This window comes from Anguilla anguilla, chromosome 15 (assembly GCF_013347855.1).
Source record: "Anguilla anguilla isolate fAngAng1 chromosome 15, fAngAng1.pri, whole genome shotgun sequence".
In the NCBI taxonomy this organism is placed as follows: domain Eukaryota; kingdom Metazoa; phylum Chordata; class Actinopteri; order Anguilliformes; family Anguillidae; genus Anguilla; species Anguilla anguilla.
The window spans coordinates 9,998,430-10,018,015 of NC_049215.1; the positions used below are offsets into that span (position 1 = coordinate 9,998,430).

Consider the following 19,586-nt stretch of genomic DNA (forward strand, 5'->3'; position numbering starts at 1 on the left):
GCACTGCTGTTTGACGGAGCGGGGCCGAGAGTGAAACTGAGACATCTGTTCTCGAAGATCCGCAGCGTTCTGAGACGTCGGGCCCAAAGACGCCATCGCTGCGGCTAATCGCGCCTTCGAGTCTGTCGTCTCCCCGCAGGTGCGTCGGACGTTCGGACGTCCAGCGCGTGATAACAAGCGGACGCGCGGGGGGGGGGGGGGGGGGATGTTCCGCTCGCTCCAGCCATCGACACGGAGAGCGGGGACGGCCTCCGGTACGCCGTCGGCCCCAATCGTACCTGACGCGGGAGAGGTCAGCGGGGACCCAATCCCGGCGCGGGGCTAATTAATCTTTCATACGAGATCAGATGCAATAACCTGGATGCGTCTCACAGAGGACAGCAGACTGGAGTAACGCTCATCACTTCAATGAGCCCCCAGAAAACGCTGGAGCAACCCCCCTCCCTCCTCACCAGCTCCAGTCCCCCCCCCCCCCCCCCCGCCCAACCACATCCACAACCACATTTAGGGAGGGAGAACCGGCATTAACCAGCCAAACCCGATGCCAGACTACCAGGAAAACGTCCCACAAAAAAAAAGCCCCACAAACGGTTATTGGCAAATTGGCATTCTCAAATATGAACGTGCACTTTCATAACTGATGCATTTCTAGGTACTGAAGCGACGCTGTGTGAAACTGAGACGGCTTCGGAGAACGCCGCCGCCGCCGCCGCCGCCGCCGCCGCGCGCGCGATCGCTCAGGGTCTCGGCTGCAGCGCCCGCGCGGGTAGGCGTTTGGTACAGAAGGCCGAACCGCTACATCAACGGGAGCGGGGCCGACGGAAGACCGAACGCGGCCTTGTGAAAGCTCTTTCGTGACATCATTCACTGCGGCGCAAACGCACTGCATTCTAGCACCGCGATGCTCTCCGTATGAAAAGGGCGCCTGTAGATACTCTCCGTATGAAAAGGGTGCCTGTAGAATGGATGTGCTGAAAGGGCGTTTCGGTTCATTTCTATACATCATATTCTGCCGAATTTCACATCGTCGCAGAGCATGACCGCGTGTTATCAGAAAAACATGTTGTACTGTATCTGTTCAGGTGCTTAAATGTAATAGCACATAAAGTAATCTAATGAATTCCTCTGGCATTTCTTAGCTCAGGTATGGCATGAAAAAGTCTTCAAATTATTAATTATGAGCGGGTAATTACAAGCAATTGCAAGTGAGGTGAAAGGTTCTGGACGGTATAAATTAGCTTATTTTAGTCTACAAATGGAAAGTCATTCATAAAGCACAATTCCCATCAATAGACTGACCTCCCCCTGGAGAAAGGAGAAAGCCATTAAGTAGCTTTACTATATCAGTAAAGTCAACAGATTATTACTATTATTACTATTATTATTATTTGATATATTACTGATATATTGTTTAGATTGTGTACTGATATTATTATTATTATTAGTCTATTGGCATTTATGCTGTCAAAATAATGTTTTATCAGCTAGTATCAAGTTTCTCAAAATGAAACTTTAAGACAAGAAATGTGATTGATACTGCGTACTGAAAAACAGAGAAAGTAGTCCAGTGCCTGGACGGCATCATGCACTGGGTGTTTCAGGGAGGGTGTAAATGCCTTCATTTGCAGTCAATGGCACACATGAGGGACTGCAGGGCATCGCGCGTCTCGTGGATCCATCACAGGCGTTTCCTGGAAGGACGTATCTCACATTACCGAGGAGGCAACTGGGACTTAAGAGCGGCTTTTGTTACAGAGCAGACAATCTCACCCGCATGAGTGAGGACGCGCCTACCTGATCTCTGACAGAGACCGGCTGCCACAGTGCACCGCAGACACCACCCCCCCCCCCAAAAAACAGCCTTGTTTCTGTACCACCCCCCCTCTGTGATACAGCACTGTACCCAAGCCCCCCACCCCCCCGCATGATTCAGACCTGTACCAAAGCACCCCCCTCTCCTCCCCCACCCTGTGATTCAGACCTGTACCAAAGCCCCCCCAAATAACAGCCCTGTTCATGTACCACCCCCCATCTGTAATACAGCGCTGTACCTAAGCCCCCCCCCCCCGTGATTCAGACCTGTACCAAAGCACCCCCCTCTCCTCCCCCACCCTGTGATTCAGACCTGTACCAGAGCCCCCCCCCCAAAAAACAGCCCTGTTCACGTACCACCCTCCATCTGTGATACAGCACTGTACCCAAGCCCCCCACCCCCCCGCATGATTCAGACCTGTACCAGAGCCCCCCCCCCAAAAAACAGCCCTGTTCCTGTACCACCCCCCCTCTGTGATACAGCACTGTACCCAAGCCCCCCACCCCCCCCGCATGATTCAGACCTGTACCAGAGCACCCCCCTCTCCTCCCCCACCCTGTGATTCAGACCTGTACCAAAGCACCCCCCAAAAAACAGCCCTGTTCATGTACCACCCCCCATCTGTAATACAGCGCTGTACCTAAGCCCTCCCCCCCCCCACGATTCAGACCTGTACCAGAGCACCCCCCCCCCCAAACAGTACCACTCCCCCCCCCGTGATACAGCCCAGTACCAGAGCCCCCCCTCCGTGATACAACCCTGTACCGAAGTCTCCCCTCCGTGATACAGCGCTGTACCCCCCCCCCCCCCACCCCATACAGCCATCTCACTCCCCAGGGTACCACTACTGTCAGCTGTACAGGACCAGTGAACCTGCTTCTTGTTTTTCTTTGCTGGCGTGGAAGACGCAGTGAGCTGAAAACCCTCCAAACCTGCCGGCCCCGCCCACGCGCAGGTGCCCGCCTTCGCTTTACCCGTCTGCAGGCCAGAGGAAAAGTGAGGAGGAGTGGGGGGGGGGGGGGGGGCCCAAAAAAAGCCCCGAAACATCAGCCCGTTTTCCGTCGCACCACATTTCCTTTTGCCCGTTTCTCAGGAGACCGCCATCCCTGCTGTCGAACGCAAAATCCACGCCGTCCTGCGTCAGACCGTACTCAGCGGCGCTCTATCTGAAACAACAAACTCCGTGGTGTGGAAACCCATGTCTAGAGCCTGTGGTTTCCTGCTATGATGAAAAAATAATAATAATAATTCTTTGGAACTTTCATTTTCCGTGGAAATATTTCTGCCCAAAAACAAAAAAAAAAAAAGATGATTAAATGAAAATAATAGAAAATAATAATAATATTTTTTAAAACAAAAACATTTACAAAAACAACATCAGGTAAAGTTTGGAGCAACACGTCGGCTGTGGTCGGCTCACTTCAGTACTAACACAAACCGAAAGCAAGAGAGGTGGGGGGCTATTTTTTGCCTGGCCACAGGTCTTAAGATTACCAACGGAGAACTGGTAAATCGTTGCAATAATTCATTTCCTAATTGCGTATTTAAATTAAAGTTTTGTTGATTTTTTAGTCCTGACAAGGACTCAGAGGAAAAAAAAAAACAGAATTCAAAAGTGCAGAGTAAAATGTGCTTTTTGAGGTACTCCCCCTAATTATAGAACACTGTAGACAAATTCAATCTCTCACGTGCACGTTTCACTGTTCAATTCGTAAGTCTAAGCACACACAATAAAGGACCGAGACTAAAGGTTTTTAGGCCCGGCTAACTGAACGATTGTCCTCCGAGTCCAGTGGGAACGGGTTTCTGTGAGTTTAGTCACTGGCGGTGTGTCCCGGGCTGGATAAGGGCATCGCTCTTGTAAACCAGAGCCACGTGTTTGTTGTTCACTGTAAATGCACAATGGAAAAAAAAAGGGTACTTTCAAACTTTCGGTCACCAATAAGGGTTTTTCCCACGGCGTGCAGGCAGGACAGCCGCCGTGGGCTATGCGTGGCAAATTGTGGTCACTCACTCACTCACTCACTCACTCACTCACTCACGGACGTTTAGTCGGACGCATGCGCAGGTGGTGCCAGCTAGAATGTGGCTGCGGAAGGGAGTTGCGCCGTGGGTCTGGACGGTTCCGTGCTTGTTTTACGGGCTCTGACTAGAATGGTTTTCTTGACTTCCTGTTCTGGTTAGACAACAAAATCTCTGAGCCAATCGTTTGGTAACTAGGCTATTGGAAACCTTCAGGCATCAGAATACGATTTCTTGATGTTTTTACTTCTTTATTTTTTTAAAGTGGGGTCCAGCCATTTCTAACATTCTTTTAACGCTGCAAAACAAGATGCGTTCTTTTTGTTTTCTTTTTTCCACCTGAACCGTGGAGCTTAATTAATGCGGGGAATTAAGGCTGATAACATAAGACCCCCTCCATGCCATCTACAGACCCCCTCCAGGCCATCTACAGACCCCCCCCACGCCATCTACAGACACCGGTGAGCGAGGATAAGAAAATAAACCCTCCAGATCACGGAGAAAGTTCCGCAGGTAATGTGGCTTCACAGGAACACACATCCCATAATTTCTGTGGAGAAACCGCTCAAATAAATAAATAAATAACGTTTACTTACTGGTTTCAAAAATGTCTTAGCAGGCCAATTACAGACGAAAGGAATTCCTCAACATCAAGACAGGCCCTGCCACATTAAATCACATGCAAATTAGTATGCGTAATATTCAGTTGGTGAATAAATTGGTAATACAGCCTCAAAACCCTCTCCTTTTTTTTGTATGAAAATGTTAACACTTTAACAATGCTATTTTCAGTGGTTTTATGTAACTGCCTAAGAGGGAATAATGCCCTCCTAGAGGTCTTTGATCTCTTATTAGAAAATGGGGAGGAAACTCAAAATTTCCCACAGATTAAGGTTTCTGGACAGCAACGGAATAACTGAGAGCTGACTTTCGTAATTGAGCAAGTCGAGTGTACCCATGCCTCACGAGCACTGGTTTTACATTTTTAAAAACTCAATGAAGACAGGGCTCTAATGGCATCCGCCTGAACGCGTGTTCAGCTCTGTGGCTTTCGTGCCGTTCTTCGCTCTGTACATTTCCTATGCAGTAAAATGGTATGAGAATCAGTGACAGGATGAGGTCTGGGTGCTACCTTACATGACATTACAGGCATTTAGCAGACGCTCTTATCCAGAGTGACTTACACATTGCATCCGTTTATACAGCTGGATATATACTGAAGCAATGCAGGTTAAGTACCTTGCTTAACAGCACTAGGTTACAAGACCTGTTCCTTACTCATTACACCACACTGCCGCCCACAATGCAACGGCATGTGTTGAAGAGGAGTAACGTGGGCCCTCATCTTCTGCTGTGCTACATATGCCGTCCTCTCCCTAAAGAGGTGGCGCACGTTGTCTTTGCAAGACAGTCAGATAACAAAGTGACCTTTCGATTCATCTCCACAGTCGGGACAAACAGCTCTTCGACTGTTATACTGCTGGACGGTTACCATGATTCCCTAAGCGCCCCTCGATACGGGCCCCCGGCCGCTGACCATCGGCGAGTCTCCTCGAAGCGGACGCTCCACCCGGCGGAAGAGCATTTCCCCGCTCTCCTCGCGTTCCCCCCGCCCCCCCCCCCCCGCGCGAGGTCGTCGGACGCGCTCCCCGCGAGAGGGCCGTGACGGAAGTGAGTAAGAATGCTCCTGGAGTGGGAAGCGGGAAGGTGGGCTGCCCGAGCGTCACTCTCCCGCCGCATCAAACAAGCGGCCCCGTTCAGCAGCGCGAGAAACGCCCCGGCGGGGCGCCCGCGGGCAGCCCTGACCCGAATCCCACCGCCGCGAAAGGTCAAAGGTCGTCCCCCGTGACTCTGAATGCTCGCGCATTGTCTACAAATACCGTACGGTCGTATTATTCAGTGCGGTGCGTTAGTGGCATTTAACTGTTGCTACTGAATTCTTAGGATCAGCGAAAGCTAAAACTCTGTGAAGACTGTCATGAGATATAAATAAAATACTGCACTGCATCTTCAGAAAAGCTTGACATTGTCGGAGCCATTTTTATACATGAATGTGATTAATGTAATCAAAGTGAAATAACAAGATTATCAAATAAATTCAATTGGCAACATGGAGGTCACTGTAACGTGGTATTAACCTTAAGCACCCTTTAGGCAATGTTGGCTCTTGTTAACCCTTTTAAAAGACCCCAAATCCCCCTCCCCCCTCCTTTCTTAATAGTTTGTAAAACATGAGTACAACTTCAAACAATCTGTGTAGGTTAAAAACTCTTTTTCTACAGAAATGTTCCTACAGAAAAGCATTATGAAATCGGTTTTATGAAACTATGAAAAATGAGCTGACATTCTTCCAGTGTTAAAACACAAAATTCAGGTGGGAGGCCCACTCCTCACTAATATTAGCGATGGTGGGTGTTCGGCAGACGTGCCTAAAAACCATTCTGTCCTCCGGTGCAGGCTGACGGAGGGTCTTATTTTTGTTTTTCTTCGGGGGGAAGGGTGCGCGTACGCGAGCGCTTGTTATTCAGTAGCTCGGAGTAGCATTTCGGAAGGCGCTATTCTGCGGCGCTGCACCCATTTCACTACTTAACGAGCCTGCAGGGTATGGCTGGTAGTAACACCCCGGAACATTCCGCCAGAGCAGATTGGCAAGCGTGTCAAACTGACGTGGGCTTCCGCTCCGCTTTGGCAGCCATGTTTGTGGGGGCTGGAGGCACCGCCGCGGCGGCTCCAAAACCGCGCGAGCTAGCCTGCGCTTTCCGGACGTCAGCAAACGCAAACGCGCACAGAACGAAAAAAAGGGTTTTGGCGTTTGCCCTTTTTAAATAAAGCGGTGTCACGGGCGTTACTATCCGCGTTCTGCTTGTTTTCGAGGCACAGCTTGCTTGCTGTACAGCAGCCATGTCCGGGCAGCATTAGCGCATGCTAATTTTATACACACAGAAAAATGTGCAGCACTTCTCAGGACGCTGCCCCCCCACTGGGAAATGTTACGCAATAAAAACTAGCAAGCATTTTCATTACGCAACCGTTTGCCAAAGTCTTGATACCACAATTAAAGGAACAGAAATATCATGCTTGTATAAGATCTCCTAGGAGAACGAGGTCAAAGGTTGCTACTTAACATGCTGAACACCAATCAAAATGAACAGGATTAAAACTGCTGCGATTCCTCACGGCATGGTATTAAATGCAGGCACTGACTTTTTTTGGCCGTGGCCCCAGAAATGCTAGCGCAACCGACCATGGCGTAACCCTCCAGTGGGAGGGGCTCCGGACGGAGGGAGCAATCTCATTGGGCAGGACGGCTGGGCGTCGCCGCGCGCCAGGAACGCCCACTCGGGTGATTGGGGCAACCACGGCGTGCCCTCGTCCGGCCCCGCGCGTCGCCGCGAGTGTAACCAGCGGACGGCCAAGCGGCGGGAAACCGGGCGCCCGTCTGCCACCAGAACTGACAGGGGAGGGCGGAGCAACGAGCGCCATGGCAACACAAACTAGGCCTTCAAGAACTGAGAAAATACAAACCACAAAACCTCGCCAGCCAACACTTATAGGATTCACCTGTAATAAAACAAAAATAAAATAAAAATCTGTTTCAGTACAGATACTTAAGAGCGGCAAACGTGGTGCGATATTCATTCTTTTCACTCAGAACGGCTGAAGTCAGTTAAGAGAACGATAAGCTCTCCATTATAACTCTCAAACAGAAGAGCGAAAAGACACACAACGGATTTCCACCTGCCCGTACTGCAGAAATGGAAATATTTCAAACTGATGGTGTTCTGGGAAGGCAGGGTGGGGATAAAAACACCGTTCTGCCTCCATCGCGCGGATGTTAAAACCCATTAAAACAGAACCACCTACGAGCACGCGGCTCTCGTGGGCTTGTTTATTCCATACCTTCACGTTCCTTCTGAGGAAGGAATGTAATTACAGGCGAGAGCATTAAAAAGGTATCTTAAGTATAATTTGCGGTTCGTGAACTGTTTTTAAAAATTACTCTTAATATAATTAACTTCTGTCATTAGGCCTAATCCCTAAAGGATATAACTGAATGCTGGCTTTAAAAAATTACATATATATAGAATTACACATACATTTTAATCCCAAAGAACGGCTTGACTTTACAGAAGGCATGTGAAAGCTTTCTCGGGCTTAATTATCTTCCCTTACTATGCGTGTAAAACAAAAGATTAAAATGAACTCATGACTCTGGTTTACATATTTTACACACCTTGAATAGGTTACACCATGAACCCTTTCAGTTCTGGTGAGTAGCTAGGGGAAGAACAAAAGGTCAATTCTGCAGACTACACAATTTAGTGTTTTTCAAGTGTTTATTATTTAGTGTTATCCTTGCACATAACATGACATGAGTTATACAATTTACAACCAACTTGTAAACATGTAAAGCATTTTGGCACAGAGACTGTACAGAAAATTCGGACTGATTTGTAACTGAATCACACGAAGAACAGGCCAAGCGATACCGTACATAGAAAGTTGTTTGATTATCTTTTTAAAAAAAATCTCATTAGGTTATCTGCCACTTTTGAGGCTAATGTACATTGTCAGCATCCACACTATACTTCCATATCGCGCTGCATAATCTCAGAACATCATAATTGCCGATGCTTTATAGCGAGTTGTGCCGTTAACTTTGCACTTGATGAGGCTGAACGAGCATTTTTCTTTGGCAATGTTTTAACGGCGCGCTCAACTCGCCCTACAGGCAGCGCAGATATCCTTTATGATAACTGACCACTAAATTAAGCAGATATGACTTCACCTCCACCGGCGTGCTGCGCCAATCAGCGCACCACGGTACTCTCTCAGAACAGTGTAATGAGTGATGTTCCCTGTACCCAGCTGAGGGCTCGCAGACGTATCCATGAGCTGGCATTCTGATCATTCGTCAGCCAAAGCCGCTGTTGCTGCGCATTAATATCGGTGCACGCGCACATCAAAGATTCCACAAGCGCAAAAGAAATTGCACGGTGGAGATGGGTGGGAGCAGTCAAAAATTATCAAATTATGTATTTTATAAGAGCGCCCAGAGCTAGAACTTTTATTCCGGTCTGTGATCACTGCAAAAAAACATCACATTTGATCTTTAGTAGGCTATCAGACATTAAACTGGTGTGCGCTATTGCACGGTTCTGAAGTGAAAGTTTTAAACATAATTAGCTACGAAATGAAATATTGTAGCTTCAAATCTTGTTCTGTGAGTCTCTGCAAATATCACCAAGACTTCATTTCACAAAAAAGTAATATGACACTGCATTTCAATTGTCGGTAGCACATTAGCTGGGACTTATTAAACAAAATCCATGAATTTCTAACCTCTGAGGAAGAGACAGATGCACTTCATTTAACTGTAAAAATATATTCACCTTCGTCATCCTGCATTATTAACAACAAGGACGAAAAATATTTTATAAAACCCTTCCCTTTCGCGTAAGGAATTATCAAACTCAAGACTGGGGAATAGAGTTTCTGCTTTAATTATAGGGGGCCTAAATTCATGCACACGATGTTCTTCCGCCTGTCAATGTGTCAAGCAATTTAAATGGCCGCTATCAACTGAATTAAGATCAGCTCGCTACTGAATACAGGATAATCCGTTGCCAAACTGAGTAGCAACTGTTTTTCGGAAAACGGTCAACTTTCTGCTTGTTGACAAGCTAGTTAACATTAGCTACCAACTAGCGCAAGATGCATCGCTCAAACCCCGTACTTCTTCGCCGGTACTCACAACACTGACATATTACTCGTGAAAGACACGGAAGTTTTGCTTGTTAGCAAAGTCGCTAGCTAGTTTGCTAACAAGCAAACAAATAACGCATGCGAAATCTTTTCAGAATGGTTCAGCAAACTGACCATTCTAATAGTTGCTAAATACATCATCCGCGTTATTTGTAGGCAATTTAGACATCTTTAAACGATTCCGACAACACACTCAATATGCAGTTACCAGACTAGCTAATGACGCCTCCTCCCCACCCAGAGCGGACCACGCTGACATGGCCGCGTCTTTAGAGACTTACCTCCTCCCGGAGCAGCTCGTCACCAGGGCGGATGCCCCGACGCGTCAGTGCGTGATGACATCCTCTCTTTCTCTGCCTGTTACACGCACGGGCAGGAGAAAGCTGGGAGCGACTTTTCTGTTCTTTCCTGAGTGAACAAGTCAAGGCGCTGCAGCCGTACAGCGCAAGAGCGTGCACGAATAATTGACAGTATATAGGCTAACCTAAGCATTTACAAGATATTATTATTATTATTATTATTATTATTTACTGATTATGCTACGATGATTTTAGTTTGATCTTTTTTTCCCCTTCTTTTTTTGCTGCAGTGCATTCTCGGCCAAACGTAGTCTATATGATCGCACTTATATTTATGTGTTATTTTGCTGTTTAACTGTTTTCCATGGAACTGATTTTTTGTTATTTATTTATTCTTTATTTTGTGGTGTTCTTGGTAAACCTGGTAAAACATCAAGATGAAACGTGGAGGGGGAGGAGGATTTCGCAAAGAGAAGCTGGGATATGAGAGTCGAGGCTTTGTTAGTGGCCAGAACTCCCGTGGCGTTTTTTTTTACAACGTTAGACCTAACACTAAACACCCCATTCTTTGCCCCGCACCTTCCATAAGCATCGCGAGTGCATGAAATTAAAATAAAATAATAAAGGAGAGGGGAAAGGGGGAGTGGGGGAGCTTAGCGGGACCTTCCCACACAACCCCGAACCCCCTTAGATTTGGGAAGCATTGTTGTCTTTGTGCCTTCTCCTGCTCGCCAGCCCGCCGCCTTGCACCTGCTGAATTCATCAGCGCAGGGCACGCGGGCCGACGTGCACTCGGTCAGCCGACGGTGCCTGGAAGTGGTGGCATTCGACTGCTGCCTGTAAGCAACCACCCGTCTTCTTTTTCTAAGCAGTTGTTTTGATGCTATCTATGAAAATAAACGTGCACGTTCGTGTGCACTAGCAAATATGGGTTCTAAACGAAATAGTTGATGAGTAGGATTTTGTGTTTTATTAAATTTTATCTGGCTCAAAATTGTGCTGCAAGCTGCATATATTATTTTTTTGAATCCCATTACGTCGTTTGCCCTCTTTTATTATGCAAACATTCAACCTGAATCACTCAAGAGTTTACAATTGTCCATTGTACAAAAAAGAAAAGAAAAAAAAGAAAAGAAAATTGAGACAATGGGATTCTCTTGAGCAAAGCAGGATCTCACTTTCTCTGGCCAGTTGGCTGTCTAATAACTGTTTAGTTGACGCCAACTAACTACAGAGTTCAAAGAGAGGATGGCAATTAAAAGCTTTAGAAATAAATAATAAAAACAAAAAGAAACGGGATAAATCTGGAACTTATAAATACAATCCAAATACGAAGGAAATTGTCCAAAGTGATATATTAGCGAACTTAACATTTAAAAAAATACAGATCGCATTTATGAACGAAATAAATCTTACATTTTTTTATTCAAGGAAAACAAGTCTTTTTGTGAGATTGTTATGGAAAATACACTTGATAAGTCAAGTGCGTCTGAGACTTGTCTGTTTTTGGCTAATAAAACAAACTGCAACTTGCAACATCAGGCTATTTACACAGAGAGAGAGGGGCGAGAGAGAGAGAGAGAGAGATAAATTCCCCATAAAGAGGTAAGAAAGGGCTTGCTTGAGTCATTTCCAAAAAGTTAACATCACGTTTCCAGAGCACCTTCGCGCGGCAGAGGGGACGAGACAGACGAGCGCTTGTGCTGAGGTCAGGCCGTGTTTTTTATCATGCCACTGGCACACAAGTGCACCACCTGCTCCACATCTCTTTCTGGTATGGCCAGACGGAACAGCTGGCCGCTCTTCTAAAACTGTGATTGGCTAATCCCTGCTGGTCACTTGTGTTCCCCCTCCCCCCATCCCTGTCATTGAACTTTCTGTCTGTTAGTGCCAGGCCCAGGTCTCCAGCACAGGAACTGTCCTTCATCTGCACTGAGAATAATATGATGAGCATATGGGCATATGCAAATCATCTCTGAGGGTCAAAACTCCGCTCTTTCCTGTACACATACATCACCCCATCCAAACCTCGCTGAAATAAATAACTAAAAAATAATATTAAAAGCACAATCAATGTACCAATGTGCTTTCAGCCACAGCCTATTAATGGCAGTTAGACAGGTGTTTTTGAACATTAGTAAATGTGCACAATAACATTGAATTAATTAAGCAGACAACTGAAAAATAAAAAACACCTTCATGTTTGAATTGAAACACTCATCAACCTAGGGTAAAATGGATAATAATTCAAAGTGTTAACTGTTTCTAAGATATGTGAATGCACCCTCTTGGTATGTTAATAATAATAATAATTTTATCCTCCATTGTATTGTTTTGGGTTTAATTCTTGTGGTCTGTTCTGGCTCCTATTTGGAGTTCACTGGTTTCATTTGCTTTTAACCTGGAACACAAGTGTTTGAAGGTTAGGCAAAGGAATGCTATCATACAAATGGAACTTCCTGCTCTTTATTAACACACACCTGCAGTCTGTGTACATTTTAATTCTGCCAATGGTCTCCAAGCTATTAACTTCAGTGAAAATCAGCATGAACGTTGTCGCTCTCTTGCTTTCTTTTCATAAGAATACATTTCGCAACTGCAGAGAGGTAGAGAGGTTTCCACACGTTTAAAAAAAAAACTTGAAGAGCGCCAAGAATAGCATTAAGTCATAGTCATATGTTAAAGTTGGAGAAGTTCATGGAGGCCGTTGTGGCCAGAAGAACAAACACACCGGTCCTTTATGAAACCTGAAGTCAAGAGTCACAAAAGGGACTTTTGTTTACCACAACTCATTTCTTGTGCCTTCCACAAAGTTTTTTAAATGTATCTCAAAATAAACTAAATTAATTAGCTCACCAGGTAAATCAAAGAGGCCTATCGACAAAATATGGCCTCACTTCAATGCCTTTGATGTCACATGCACTTGTTCCCTTGGAAACCGTAATTACAGGAAAATTCAGGGAAAAGGTTTGGTTAGAGCTACCGACCGTCTATCAGTTAACTTTCTTATGACCACCTGCTTGTGTATGCTCATTAATTTAACCACATATTTTCTCAAAGTTTCTTTTTCAAATACATGTTAACCTATTCCAAACGCTGATGTTCGACATCAAAAAGCGACACGTTTTAGCCTATAACCTGCCACAAAGACTGTATCAGATTAGACTGAAAAGCATGAGTTTACTTTATCTTTGGTTCAACAGATGAGATAGACAGAAATTACCTACCTAATCAGGGTTATGTTACTATATTTTGCGGAAATAATTTAAATGTGTATGTACGATAGGGGCAGCAGAAATTTTCCTATCAATTAGTAGGGCCAAGATATACAGAGCTCCATCTGTTCCTGGTTATTGCTTTTTTATTTTCTGCATCACTACAAAAATATGACATTTCAATAATTACCCCTACAAACATCTCATTAGCGCCACTGACCCCGATGGTAGCCTCTTGCGCAAGTTTATTTTCCCTGCCACGCTCAGTCTTTCTTTCGGTTCCAGTGTCGAAAATGTCATTTACCTGGGATCCTCTCGTCAAACACAGACATATGTTGGGGTGTGAGTGTGTGTGTGGGGGGGGGGGGGGGGGGGGGGGGGAGAGGGGTCTTTCATGGCAGATTGTAGTCTATCTTACATCACTTTTACAAGTTAGATTAGGAATAGCCACATGACGTGGTCCGCTCAATGAGCCCATGTCAGCTTCACTGAAAAGCCTGGAGTGATCTGTGCGAGAGTCTCACAGGAAACCTGCTTCCGAGAAATAAATATGTATCTGGGCCTGAACAGGAGGTGCAGTCCTGAGACGTAATGGATTTCTGATCTTATCCCCTGTCCGGACTGACCTGCTGACACTTCTGGCAGAGAGCCTTTGGAGTAACAAACCCCTCATTTCTGTTTGTTCATGTGAGAAACTACTTTCTTCACGGATGAGTGGTTAATTTTTAATTATTTTTTGCCTCTCTAAATGTATTTTACTTTAATTCTTATTTAAAATATGTTTTTTTAAAACTGCTGAATCACTGACACATTCAATTGTTTTTTTCTCCTTTTATCAATGGCAAATAAAATGTAAACATAATTCCATCTTTACTGATAATTACGTAAGATCGCAACCTTTTATCTGCAAAGCACCAAATGATTAGGGTGATGATTCACATGGCTTTAGGATCGATATGAAAACTGAAATAGGCAAACCAGGTCCCTGTTTGGCATGGCACAACCTTTCTGCTCTCCGTTTGATGTTGCATTTAAGCCAAGAGTGCAATGTGGTCATGTAACAGCTATGAGAATTTCAACATAAAAGTTGCCTTTTTCCCTCAGTAAACCAGCATTTACTTACTAGAAATAATAATAAAAATGGATTAAAATAAAAAAATAGACATAGACCAATACATATCATTTTGTTGTTTTAATTTATTCCCGGGAAACTGTACTTACTGAAATGAAAACCTTAAAACTAAATAGGTAGATTTAGGGTCTAAGGTCTCCTCTTTTTAATGTAATCTTCGATTAATCTTAGATGAAGTTCTTACTTTTTGTAGTTCACATTTATGCAGGCTTTCAAGATGAGATATCTCCTGGATGATGAGAGCATATTTTCCTGGGTTGAATTAAACACACTTTTTATATAAAAGAAAGACTACCAAAAATACTAATGTGTAACTTTTCTCAGTGTATGTGATTACTGATTGATGTAAGTAGAACATGGCAATATGTGCATATGTGTACATTATATGTGTATATAATGTGTGTTTAAATATTAAGTAAGCAAGGAGTATGCACTTAAGAAGATAGCACAATGGGTAACTTTCTTTTTTCTTCTTCTTTTTAATTTGGCTACTTTTATTCGAGCATGGTCATCTCCAAGAGAAATTACAAATTAAAAATTCAATAATACTTTTACAAAGACATTTCAGGAAAGATTTCTGTCATGGTATCATACATTGTGTTTTAACAGTCCCTCTTCATTTTTTAGCTAAAAATAAAAAATAAAAAAACAAAAATAAAAAAACAAAAACAAAAAAAAAAAGAACATGAAGAAAGTGGAATTTTTTGTCGAAAATACAGTGTTTTCACAATATTGTATCAAAAGTTCCCAAATTTGGAATTTCCAGTATCTGGAAAATAAATGAAACAAAACAATTAAAATAATAAAACTGAAAATTCGCATTTCACAATTAATGTTTCAAAACACAATAAATGCTCTCTATACGTAAATTTGCCCCAATGATCAACGCCATGTTCCTTTTTACTAAAATATATCTATATATTGAATAACTATAATACTGTACACTACAGTATGAAATAAATAAAATTAGGAAATATAAAATGAGCCACATAAATAAAATGTTATTTAACCTAAAATAAAATGAATGCAAATGAAAAAAAAAAAAACAAAAAAACAAAAAAAAAAAAAAAAAAAAACAAGTTTGGTGTAATACTGACAAAAGTTAATAATAAAAAAAAATATACAAAACACCGAAAATTGCACAAACAAATGTAAACTAAGGAACTGCTGCCTATTCTAATACTGACATGGGTGTTTCAAAGAACAAGGTGAACTATTTCTTAATACTGAAGCTGGTGTAAAGGCAACACACGTCACCTTCCATTACACTATACAAGGATGGCACTTGCAGAAACGCGCAGATTAAAAGGTTTGCATATAAGGCTTTTTTCTTATTAAAAAAAAAAACACCTTACAAAGGCTTTCTCCTTCATAGCACTCTCCATCCTTCATCCTCTCTTCCCCTCATCCCATCGTTTCCTTCACTTTCCGGTCTCTTTAAGACTTCGACATCTTAAAATCACGCATGTATCAGTTAAGTTCCTTCACATCAGAAAAGAAAATAATAATAAAAATAAAAAATCAGAGGCCTAAAACTGTGTGGTTAGTTGACCTGACAACAGGGCAAACTATAGACAACACATTAAGTGATAGATAATTAATAATACTGATGTACTGTAGTGCTGACACTACTGATTTTTATTAAACACTGTATAAATATACATAGGCAATACTTTTTACTATTTTTGTAGTGATTATAGAAGCGGAGTGCAATTTGTACAAGTTACTAGTTTGTGCTATAAATACTATGAAACACAGGGTTTTAGGATGTTAGCACCACACATTTTTTAGGCCTTAATACTGTACAATTTTTAAAATGTATTTCTTTTATTTATTTACTTATTATTATTATTCTTTTTTTGCATAATGCATCTTCTTAAACAATCCCCACTCCCCGAGCCCCATCCAACCCCACCCCCCCCGTCCCCCTTTCCCCCGAACTCAAAGTTTAAAAAACAAAGTCTCTTTCAGCAGAATTGTCACCCATCCCCCTCTCGAGTCCATCACTACAAGCTTCCTGGAAGCCTCAGGCACGTACAGCTTGGACACACAATGGCGTGTTTTGAGTCAAGCAGGTAACAATGCTACCGGGGGAAAAAAAACAAAATAAAAATTAGATTCAATTTCTTTTTTTGTTTACAAAAGAACAAAAAAAAAAGAAGTGGGAAGCTTTGAAAACGCAGTAGTTTTAATTACACACGCCGTCCTCCATGTTGTCCTCGCGATCTGATTTGGTTTCCGTTTTGCCGTCCATCGAGCTCTCGTCCAGGGAGTGCTCCCCGTTCTCCTCCGCGCCCCGTGGGGTGTCCGGGTCCGTGTCCATGCTCTTGTTCTCGCTCTCCTCCTCCTCTTCCTCCTCCTCCTCCTCCACCTCGAAGCGCTCCTCGCGGCGGCCCAGCTTCGCGTACGCCCCCTCCGCCTCCTTCTGCCGCTCCCGGGCCGCCCCGTCCGGCCCGCCCCCCCTCGGGACGCCGTCCCGCTCCCCGGCGTCGGGGTAGCCCTGAGGAGTGATGCCCTGGAGGTACGCCCGGTTGATCAGCAGCTCGGTGGGCTCCAGGTGCCCCTTCTCCCGCGCCTCCTTCTCGGCCGCCTCCCGCTCCTCCGCCTCCCTCTTGCAGTAGGAGTAGCGGTGGTTCATGTGTTGGGAGTAGGAGCCCGAGTGGGAGAAGCGCTTGCCGCACTTGTCGCACTGGTACGGCTTCTCCCCCGAGTGCAGCCGGGAGTGCTCTATAAGGTGGTGCTTGTGTTTGAACGCCTTCTTGCAGATCTGACACTGGTGCGGTCGCTTTCCTGCGGAGAGGAGGAAGAGGAGGAAGAGGAGAGAGCCGGTTAGGACTGCTGGAGGAACGCTGCCAGCGCTTTAAAAAATGAAAAGGTCATGTTAGGAGGAAACAGAACAAACGAACAAACAAACAGAGAAACAAACAAAAGTGCAAACGAAATAATAACAGTAATAATAATAAAAATAATAGATAAATTGATAAATAAATCAAGTATTATACATTAAAAGGAACAAATTACTTGTTACAATATAATCTATTGTGCTTTTTATTTTCAAATCTGAACTTTAAAAATAATTACACACAAAATAGCAATGGAACACAGTGGATATCTGTGCTTGCATTCATGTGTTTATATTTTAAAATTCCCTCCTATCGCTACAACATGGAGGAACAGAACCACAAACACTTGTTTCAGACGTGAGCGCCTCTCTGCAAGCGTGTAACACAAATAAAGCAGTAAACCAAACAAACAAGACAGAAAAGCAGCGGCACAGACATAAACCAATAGGAGACGGAATCGAATAAGTCAGCGATTCCTTCATCAATAGTGAGTCCACAGGACGAATCGCCACAGTAAAAGCCTAAATACGTTCTCATTCTATACTGAGCCGCTCCACCAACGTGTCATGTTCGCCATACCGGAAGCAATGTTTAGGTTGCAAAATGAAGCCAAATTAGCCGACAGTAACGCGGTGTGTGCTTCCTACACTGCTGGCTAACTCAAGGCCCCCCTGTTAATGGGACGTGTTGTGATGCATCCTGGGACAGGGGCACTGGGATCTAAAATAACTCAACACATCTGCATGTACAGCAGTCAGTCTGACACAAACCACGGCACGGAGCTTCTCTTTGGCCTTAAAGCAGCTTGTGACAGGCCGTAAGAGCCAGGCCTCTAGCCAAACACACACACACACACACGTATATACGCACACACATGCATACACACACACGCACACACATGCACACTCACACTCTCTCTCACACACACACTCACACGCACACATGCACACACACACATGCACACACTCACACGCACGCACACACACATACACGCACACACACACTCTCACTTACACACACACACGCACGCACACACACACACACATGCACACACACACGCACAAGAACACCCACACAGAAACACGCACACACACATGTACAAACCCACACACACACATGTACACACCCACACACACATGTATACACACACTCACACACATCTGGCCAGTTCCTGACCACAAGTAGTTATGGTATGCCTTCTGCAGCTTCCATAGCTGCCATGCATCCCCCCCGCACCCCTACCCCCCCCCCCCCCCCCCCCCCCCCCCCCCCCCCCCCACCCCCTCCACCGCACCACCAGTTCAAAAATAGACTACAAATCTGTGTCTGTGCATTGCTGCCTGTGCATTGCAGGGCTCAATAATGCGACATGCAGGACAGGGATGATGCAAGCCTGGGAAAGAGGCCCCGAGAAAGATTTTAAAAAAATAAAAAATAAAAAAAAGAGGTCGCAAGATTTTCATATCTTCGCCAAATTTTACAAAAGCACAAAAAAATATAACCTGTAGGCAGGCGTCTTCAATTATAGATATTTAAACTGGGAGCAATGATTTAAGCATATTTCGCTTTCAGAATAAAATAACGGGTAACACTTTCACTTAACATGAAAGGGGTCAAAAGGCAACAACTGGTTTAGCTGACTAATTCCAGTGTGCCATCAGAGAGAACATTATTAATGTATCCTGTAAAACAGGGACATACTGGCTGCTGGAAAATGACCAGAGCTTTGAAATGAATTAAATATTTTCTATAAAGACCATTCTATATAAACGAGGCTGGAAGACATGGTCACAATGGGCACTACTTGATTATGATAGGGCATGTGCATAAGCATAATGTATTTTTTTCTATAAATATTTGGACATTCGTGATTATTTAAGTATATCTTCCGTTACAGGTACAAAAATGATGCTCTGAGAAATCAAGACGTCCCTGAAAGCGCACAGATTTTAAGTCACGCACATAAGTCAGCACTGGGGAATCTTAACAGAAAGACGCCGGATTCACAACCTTACGATATCCAATTCGCCAAATGTAAGTTCACGTTTATTTCTGTCACATCAAAAAATAAATAAAAATAAATAAATAAAAAGAAAGAAAAAAGGTCGGCTCGGCCCTGTCAATAGGGGGGGAGAAAAAGCACGTTAGAGTTCTGGATTTAGTCTAACACACACAACCGAGAAAAAAAAAAAAGAACACAATAAGAGAACATAAAGAAAGAGAGGAAAGAAAGGGTTTAGTAACACAAAACATGAAAAAAGCAATGGGGTAAAATAGGTGTCCAGAACAGTATATACCTGTGTGCTCATATTTGTGTCTTAGGAGGGAACTGCTCTTCTGGAATGTTTTGTCGCACAAGTCACACGCGTACATACCACTTTCTGTCTTCTTAATCTTCTTCCGAGACAGACAGGACTCAGAGTCTGTCAGGTCATCCAGGCCTGACATATAATCGGCCGTCCCGTCGAGCAGCTCCCCCTATAAGATAACCAGATT

General features: G+C 44.1%; 1 protein-coding gene and 1 long non-coding RNA gene across 11 annotated transcripts in view; both read right to left on the reverse strand.

The window, feature by feature from the left end:
* LOC118214451 overlaps window positions 1-9,998 on the reverse strand; it is a 33,518-nt gene extending 23,520 nt beyond the window's left edge. For all 3 annotated transcript variants that reach the window (XR_004762617.1, XR_004762615.1, XR_004762616.1), the window contains exon 1: window positions 9,883-9,998. This is a non-coding gene — a long non-coding RNA (uncharacterized LOC118214451). The remainder of the gene's footprint in view (window positions 1-9,882) is intronic.
* Window positions 9,999-16,374: 6,376 nt separating this feature from the next.
* The window catches only part of LOC118214238 (zinc finger E-box-binding homeobox 2-like), an 86,140-nt gene continuing 82,928 nt past the window's right edge, over window positions 16,375-19,586 (reverse strand). For 5 of the 8 annotated variants that reach the window (XM_035394035.1, XM_035394032.1, XM_035394031.1 and 2 more), the window contains 2 exons: window positions 19,388-19,568; window positions 16,375-17,037 (listed from right to left, as the gene is read on the reverse strand). In XM_035394035.1, coding sequence (XP_035249926.1) covers window positions 16,436-17,037; window positions 19,388-19,568 — 783 coding nt within the window. In that variant the 3' untranslated portion in view covers window positions 16,375-16,435. The remainder of the gene's footprint in view (window positions 17,038-19,387; window positions 19,569-19,586) is intronic. The other 3 variants (XM_035394036.1, XM_035394034.1, XM_035394037.1) reach the window with 2 other exon arrangements.